The sequence below is a fragment of the Theropithecus gelada genome, chromosome 3 (assembly GCF_003255815.1).
Source record: "Theropithecus gelada isolate Dixy chromosome 3, Tgel_1.0, whole genome shotgun sequence".
NCBI lineage: Eukaryota > Metazoa > Chordata > Mammalia > Primates > Cercopithecidae > Theropithecus > Theropithecus gelada.
Genome location: NC_037670.1, coordinates 173581136 through 173589797, shown reverse-complemented (window position 1 = coordinate 173589797; position 8662 = coordinate 173581136). Strand labels below are relative to the sequence as shown.

General features: G+C 49.8%; 1 protein-coding gene across 1 annotated transcript in view; it reads right to left on the bottom strand.

Moving 5' to 3' along the window:
• The window catches only part of ZNF282 (zinc finger protein 282), a 32018-nt gene extending 30107 nt beyond the window's left edge, over positions 1–1911 (bottom strand). Inside the window, exon 1 of the mRNA XM_025380876.1 lies at positions 1625–1911. Within this exon, the coding sequence (XP_025236661.1) occupies positions 1625–1789 (165 nt within the window). The 5' untranslated portion in view covers positions 1790–1911. The remainder of the gene's footprint in view (positions 1–1624) is intronic.
• Positions 1912–8662: the final 6751 nt, after the last annotated feature.

The following is an 8662-nucleotide window of genomic DNA, read 5'->3' as shown; positions in this document are numbered from 1 at the left end:
AAAAAAAAAAAAAAAAAAAAAAAAAAAAAAAAAAAAAAAAAAAAAGTCACTCATTAAAGGTGAAGAGGCGATGTCCCTCACACCCAAGAGGACCAAGAGAAAGAAAAACTCCTCCGGGACCCCTCCTTGCTTCCTGGGGAAGGGGTGCCCCATGGCCTGGGGACTCCCCCTTTTATCTTCCAGCACAGAGCCCTCACCCCAGAAGGGTAGACTAATTGGTGCAGTTGAGGGCTGAGACCTATGGCTAAGAGGGGCCGGTTGCGGCTGGTGACAGTTCACTGGTCATCTGGGACCTGGTGTCAGACCCAGGGCTCACTGGACCGCATGGGCTGGCAGCCGACTCTCCTTCACACCTGGGACAGGAGGAGGTGTCATTTTCTGTCCTCCTGATGGCTGCTGAAGAGGCCCTCAGGCTAGGAAAAGGGGAGGCCTGCTGCTTGGGGCAATCTGGGCAGACCAGCCCCCCTCTCTGACTCAGAGCAGCCCCAGCTTCCTGAGACCTGCTCTGGGACAGGGCAGAGTGGAGAGCAGGGCCCTAGGATTGCCAGGCCCTGCTGAGTAAGAGGTGCTGGTATTTCCATCAAAAGCACCCATTCCTCCATCACGGAGGCTCCACTCCGCCCTAGCCCACAGAAGGGGACAGAGTCCACAGTAGAAGTTAAGAAAGTCCCGGGGCCCAGTTTAGTTTTCTCAGGTTTGAAGCCCTAACTCTGAAAATGATCAAACACAGCACAGCAGCTCCTGGCTCCCTCGTTAGCACCCGGCTCTGCTCACCCGGTGGTGAGCAGAGGCGCCCCTGAGGAGCCCAGCCCCAGGGTCGGCCCAGAGACTCTTCCCTGAAGAAGCTCTCAGGCCTCTCTGAGATCCACCTCCCCTGGTTTTATACCCAATTCTGGAGCACTGGTTCTGCCCACGGAGATCATCGATGAAGCCTGAAGAAATGCCTGGTGCTACTCTCACCCGGCAAAGACCCTGAGCTCTGCGACGAGGCAAGGGTTCGGGAGTCTTAAAAGCTGCCCAGGCCATTCCAACATGCGGCCAAGTTTGTCAACCGCAGGAAAGACCCCAAAGTCACCTCTCCATGGCCCCTTCCCTGGATCACAGCTGGTGCAGGGGAAGAGTGAATTACTCATTACACTTGGTGGTAATCAAACCACTTGGTGGTAATCAAACATTTTAAAAATCTCTCCGTCAGATTGGCCACCGTGTAAACACCAACGAGGCATTCACTCCAGCGGCCGGGCGGAAGCACTGCCCTCGAAGCCCTCCGCCGGCCGGGCGCAAAGGGAGCCCCGAGCCGGGGCTCAGCCACCGGGTCAGAGCTCCGCCAGGTCCCGGAAAGGACTGTCCCGGCCCCCGCCCCGCGGGGTCTCCGCACTGGGGCCCGGCGATCGCTGCTCCGCGCCGCGTGGGCCAGGCCTGCCGCTCCGGGCCTGCGTCGGGCCCGCTCCGCCCTGCCCGCCGCGCAGCCCGGCCGTGCCCCGCCCGCCTCGGGCCTCGTCTGGGCGCGGGAGCTGGGAGGGCGCCGCAAGGCTCCCGGAGGACGGCGCGGCCCGGTCCCGCGGCCCAGCCCGCGCCCCGCCCCCACGGCAGCGCGGCCATGGCGCCGGCGGGGCTCTCCCACCTGCATGGGCGGCATTCCCTCGGCCATTTCCCCGCGCAACGCCGGCTCCTGATGGCAGACCTCCTCCGGGGGCAGAGCCTGGGCCCAGCTCCAGCTCCCGCTGTCCAGCCCCAGGCCCTGGATGCCCAGCTGCTGAGGCTGCGGCCGTGTTGACACAAACTGCATCCTGGGAGTGCTGTTCCCCGCTCGGGCCGGCCAGGGAGAAGAAGAACGTTTTCCAGGCGCCTTCCCCCTCTCCGGGGCCGGACAGCTCCATCTACAGCCCGTAGGAGCAAACAGTCCCCTTCGGCGGCGCTCCCCGCCCCTCCGCAGCCCGCGCGCCAGCCAATGGCCTCGGAGCTCCTGCCCGCCTGCGGGGACCGGCCGGGGCCACTCCCGGGCTGGGGCCGCCGCCGCCCCAAAGCTGAGAGGCGGCGGCCTGGTCCAGGGGTCAGGCCCCCCTCAGTCTGGGATGGCCGACCTTAAAGACCCAAACTGTGCGAGGACCTGGACTCTGGGCTTGATTACTGTTAATTCTGCAAATGTATTGGGCATCCTGGGAGAAAATAGTGCCTGACCCTTTTGAAAATTTTGCAAGAGTAATTCTGTCTTCAGACACTTTCTTCTGGCCGTCTGCCTTCCCTCACTCCTTTGCAGACTTTACCTCCCACTCCCCTTCTTCCCAGTCCAGATTTACCTGGTCCCATCCCAGAGCTTTTGCACTGTTATGGATGATAGAGAAGTGATTCATGCTGAGGTGTCAAAAAAGGGCTGAGCTCTTTCTCCCAGGTAAGGTGCAGTGCATTTTAACACTGGCCTCTTCAAACACCTTGAAATTGGGTTGGGCGCGGTGCCTCACACCTGTAATCTCAGCACTCTGAGAGGCTGAAGCAGGAAGATGGCTTGAGCCCAGGAGTTCGAGACCAGACTGAGCAACATACTGACACCCCATCCCTACAAAAAATAAAAATCAGCCGAGCGCGGTGGCTCACATCTGTAATCCCAGCACATTGGGAGGCTAAGGCAGGCGGATCACCTGAGGTCAGGAGTTCGAGACCAGCATGGCCAATATGGTGAAACCCCGTCTGTACTAAAAATACAAAAAGATAAGCCAGGCATGGTGGCATGGGCCTATAATCCTAGCTACTCGGGAGGCTGAGGCAGGAGAATCGCTTCAACCTGGGAAGCAGATGTTGCAGTGAGCCAAGATCACACCAGTGCACTCCAGCCTGGGCGACAGAGCAAGACTCCATCTCAAAAAATAAATAAATAAAATAAAAAATAAAAATTACCTGGGCATGATGGCTCATGCCTGTACTCCTAGTTACTCAGGAGGCTAAGGTTGGAGGATTGCTTGAGCCCAGGAGTTGGAGGCTGCAGTGAACTGTGATCGTGCCATTGCACTCCAGCTTGGGCGGCATAGAAAACATCCTGTGTCAAATAAATAAATAAACCTTTAAATCGGGCAGGCATGGTGGCTCACACCTGTAATCCCAACACTTTGGAGGCCAAGGCTGAGGCCAGGAGTTTAAGACCAGCCTGGCTGACACAGCAAGACCCCTTCTCTACAAATAAAACTCTTTAAGGGCAGGTCAGTGTCACTTTGAAACATCAGGCCAGGTCAGAGAAGGAACCAAGGAGAGGCCAGTGTAAGCTGACGAAGATGGAGGAGGGGAAAATTCAGTCATTCCAAATGTATTTATTGAACACCTACTGTGTGCCAGGTACTGTTTAGGAAGAGAGTGAGCTTTGCGGTTGCATACACCCGAGTTTAAATCCCGAAATCACCACTCACTAGCTATGACTTTGAGCAACTTATTTAACTTCTCTGAGCCTCACTCTCTTCATATATAAATGAAGAAAATATTGGCAACTCTATTTTAATGTTGTAAAGTTAGATGAGAATCGTGCCTAGCACATAGTGAGCATTCTGCAAAGATAGTTACCCCCCAAAGGTGTTTTTGTAATTATTCTCAAAATAGTATTTACTTTGTTTTCCTAAAGGACCAGTCCCTGTCTTGTTAAGGCAGAGATCTCTAAGGCCCATCACCCTGTGTGGAGGCAGACCTGCTAGTACCTTTAAGTTCCACTGCACTTTGTAAAATAAAGGACATTATTGGCCTACGTGAGACATGTGCTTAGAGGGCCATATCCAGAAGAACAGTTATCAAGTACTTTCTCTGCTAGGCACACTTCCAGGACACAGAAATGAGTACTTCACAGACTTAAGATTATCCTCAAGGAGCTTATAGGCTAGTAAAGTCCACGCTCCCAGAAGTCAGTGATTTCCTTCCCTGCTTCCTGGCCCTGACTGTAAACATCACGTCCACTTTTATTAGAGGAACCAGGCAAGTCAAGTCTGAAAAGCTCTAGGCAAATTCATTTCCACCAGCGAGCCACATTTCAGAACACATCTTCTGCACTACAGAGTAGCAACTATCTTTCCTCTTTCCTAGAGGTGATAAAGGCAGGACTAGGTTAGTCCCAAACATTTATGCTATCTTTTCAGTATAAAGCCTTTAAAATGACGCGTTCCTAAGCACTTAACTAGTTATAACGATGTCCCTTGTTACACAATAAGACATCACTGTAGTGTGTCTACTTCACATTTCTCCTTCACGGAGGGTGGACTTTCATGCAGCCATCAACACTTTCACCCTTTAGCCCAGAGCTAGAGGTCCCATTCATTGTTAAGATAATCACAGCACTTTCGGAGGCCAAGGCGGACAAATCATGAGGTCAGGAGTTCGAGACCAGCCTGGCCAATATGGCGAAACTCCATCTCTACTAAAAACACAAAAGTTAACCGGGCAGGGTGGCGGGTGCCTATAGTCCCAGCTACTCGGGAGACTGAGGCAGAAGAATCACTTGAGCCCAGGAGGTGGAGGTTGCAGTGAGCTGAGATCCTGCCACTGCACTCCAGCCTGGAGACAGAGCAAGACTCCATCTCAAAAAAAAAAAAAAAAAAAAATATATATATATATACACACACACACACACACACACACACACACACACATGGGCAAAGCTACTCAACTCAAATAGAATTTAAATGCACAGGCTTCATTGTACTTGCATTATTTTATTTTATTTATTTTTGAGACAAAGTTTCACTCTGTCACCCAGGCTAGAGTGCAGTTGCTCAATCTCGGCTCACTGCAACCTCCATCTCCTGAGGTCAAACAATTCTCCTGCCTCAGCCTCCTGAGTAGCTGGGATTACAGGTGCTTGCCACTATGCCCAACTAATTTTTGTAGTTTTAGTAGAGGCGGGGTTTCACCATGTTGGCCAGGCTGGTCTCAAACTCTTGACCTCACGTGATCGACCCGCCTCAGCCTCCCAAAGTGTTGGGATTACAAGCATGAGCCACCACACCTGGCCACTAACATTATTTTATAACCACCAAGCCTAGCAACCACAGGCCATAAAAGGCCGTAGTGGATACCAGCAGGAAGGTAGTGAAGGGAGTGATTAAGGAGAACGTCCCAGAAGGAAAACAAGCAGGGAATGAGGAGGAAGCTGCTGTAGCTGCATAGGCTGTGGGCCCAATTACAGGTCCTTCCATGATCAACCGGCGGATGAGACAGAGAGATCCCCAAGAGTGGGAGAGATCCTGTACTGGGAGAGGTGTCCAGGCATAAAACTGATTTCCAGGAATCACTGGGTAACTAGGAGACAGTTATCTAACGTACTGAGGAGCAGAATGAGCAACTGAATAAAGTGGATTATAAATGCCACGTATCACGGTTAATACACGTTTCTTATTAGGGAAGGACCCAGGCCTGGCCCCTCAGTCTCTCAGGTAGGAACTGATTGCTTTTCATCTACACCCCTAGAAATTTTATTGTTACTGCTCTGGACAGGATATCTGAAGTGATAGATGCTGAACTAAAGAACACAGGAGAGGCCAATGGAGAGGAGATGCATCAACGCCAGAACATTTGTCTACTATTTCCTAAAGATTTCTGGTGCTCTGCGTCTTTTCAACAACTGCAATAAAGCTTTATTTGAGGAAGAAAACTTCTAGACTAACTGTTAGCTAAGTGAAGAGGGTAACCAAATTTGCACTCCTATCTTGGTTTTTCGCCCCATACCTAATTTAATGAGCAGGCTATGAAGTACCAATGTGGTCACCGGGATAGGGAAAGGAAGGCAGCTCAGTTTCTCAGGCTTCCTCCGCCACTGGCATGTCTCTGGTCACAGTTTTCCACCTTCATTTTAGGACACTGTGCCTAGTTATGCCAACCTCCAAGGAAGAGCAACTCTTTTTTTTTTTGGAGACAGAGTCTCGCTGTGTCACCCAGGTTGCAGTGCGGTGGCAGTCACTGCAACCTCCGCCTCCCGGGTTCAAGCGATTCTCTTGCCTCAGCCTCCCGAGTAGCTGGGACTACAGGCATGTGCCACCATACTCAGCTAATTTTTTTGTATTTTAGTAGAGACAGGGTTTCACCATGTTGCCCAGGCTGGTCTCGACTCCTGAACTCAGGCAATCTGCCCGCCTCGGCCTCCCAAAGTGCTAGGATGACAGGCATGAGCCATTGCATTGGGCCGAGCAACAAATTAGGTTACAATATCAGTGACAGCCTCAGTGTGACAAAAAATCAGAGACAGGGCTTTATGGAGGGGATGGGCACTAGGAGTAAGGTGACAAAGCCCCAGACCACTTAAAGGGGCAGAAAGTATTAATGTGGGGGTGGGGGAGAAATACAGTCAAATATTTTGTATTATAAAGTTTTAGGGCAATCTGCTCTTGCAAAGACATTTTTTAACATTTCTGCCCTTTACAGACCCACCTTTTGGCAACATTTTATTTCAAACTTAAACACCCAAACACATACACGTTCTCTCTCTCTTATTTCTGAAAATTTTTCCTTTACACATATGCAACGTTTGGAGAAAGTACTTTTTTCCTCTTGAATTCATTCTCAGTCTCCTTCAAATAAGCATTTCATTACCTTTACAAGTTTTGACTGTAGATGAGTAAAGTTGACTGGCTTCTCGTCAGTTCTTAGTGACTCCATGGTACCTCTCCACTGCTCAGGTAACTGAGCATGCTACTAACATACTAACACAACAGACACCTAGGGCTTAGAAACCCTTTATGCAGATGACAGGTTTCATGTTGGTAATTGCTATATGTTCTCGTGAATCTCCTCAGTAGACAACCTTTAAACCTTTTTTTTTTTTTTTTTTTTTTTGAGATGGAGTCTGGCTCTATTGCCCAGGCTGGAGCGCAGTGGCATGATCTTCTCACTGCAACTTCCGCCTCCTGGGTTCAAGCGATTCTCCTGCCCCAGCTTCCCAAGTAGCTGGGATTACAGGTGTGCACCGCCACCCCTGGCTAATTTTTGTATTTTTTCTTTTTTTTTTTTTTTTGAGACGGAGTCTCACTCTGTCGCCCAGGCTGGAGTGCAGTGGCCAGATCTCAGCTCACTGCAAGCTCCGCCTCCCGGGTTTATGCCATTCTCCTGCCTCAGCCTCCCGAGTAGCTGGGACTACAGGCACCCGCCACCTCGCCCGGCTAGTTTTTTGTACTTTTTAGTAGAGACGGGGTTTCACCGTGTTAGCCAGGATGGTCTCGATCTCCTGACCTCGTGATCCACCCGTCTCGGCCTCCCAAAGTGCTGAGATTACAGGCTTGAGCCACCGCGCCTGGCCTAATTTTTGTATTTTTAGTAGAGACGGGGTTTCGCCATGTTGGCCAGGCTGGTCTCGAACTCCTGACCTCAAGTGATCCACCTCAGCCTCTCAAAGTGCTAGGATTACAGGCATGAGCCACCACGCCCAGCAACCTTTCAACTTTTAAGTGCAGATTTGATTACTAAAAATGGCCGAAATTCATGTAAAATAAAGTCTAGTGCTCATAAAGAAACATTCTAGTTCTTCCAAATTCAAAAATAAGGTATTAAAACCAAGTGCTGGCCGGGCGTGGACTCACGCCTATAATCGCAACATTTTGGGAGGCCGGGTGGGCGGATCACCAGGTCAGGAGATCGAGACCATCCTGGCTAACACAGTGAAACCCCGTCTCTACTAAAAATACTAAAAAAAAAAAGAAAAGAAAAAAAAATTGCCAGGCACCTGTAGTCGCAGCTACTCCAGAGGCTGAGGCAGAAGAACGGCGCAAATCCAGAAGGCAGAGTTTGCAGTGAGCCAAGATCGCGCCACTGCACTCCAGCCTGGTCCACAGAGCAAGACTCCGTCTCAAGACAAAAAAACAAACAACAACAACAAAAAAAGTATTATTGTTAAATCCAAGTTGGTAAGGATGTCACTAAAGTCCTTTTTTGCTCTTCACTAAACTGCTCTTATGAGGAGGTACTAGCCTCACCATTCTGGAAGTTAGTTAGGTCTACAGCATAGGCATGGGGTACCAGTCTCATCTGTGCTCACCTGGTCCTGCCAACTGTTTTTGAATCAGAGGCTCTGGACACAGCTCTGCAGTCTGAAGTGAATGCTGCTTTTCCCACTGACTCTAGAGCTCCTAACTATTGAGGTCAGAACTTTTTCAACCACCATTCCCATAGTTTTATATCCTTCTGAGTCCTGCCTCTAGAATCAAATTATGACTTCCCATTGTGGATTCAAAGACCCTTTATTAATCTCCAATCCACAGCTCCCTGCTCCAATAAAGCAGGCTAAGTAGCCATTTCCAGTCCAATAATTCACTTTCTCTCTGATCTTCTATACCTTGTAGGCACATTAAAATCACTTGGGGGAACTCAAACACAAAACATCCAGACCTCATCACACACCAATTAAATCATGCCATGGTGGGCCTTGGCATAAATATTTTTTTGAGCTCCCCAGGTTATTCTAAAGTTCAGCCAAAAACAAACTAGTGCAACAGAATCTTCCTCCTATTCCTCATCTCCTTGTCTCAGCCCCACAAGATCCATCTGGGCAAATAAACACCCTAAATGACTACTTTCTTAGCTAATAACATAAATATGATTAGTGTAATTATTCTTGCTTTTATCCTGCTCTTTACTCACTGAGGGTGGCTTGTAGGTATCGTCTTATACAATTTTTTTTTTTTTTTTTTTTTTTTTTTTTTTT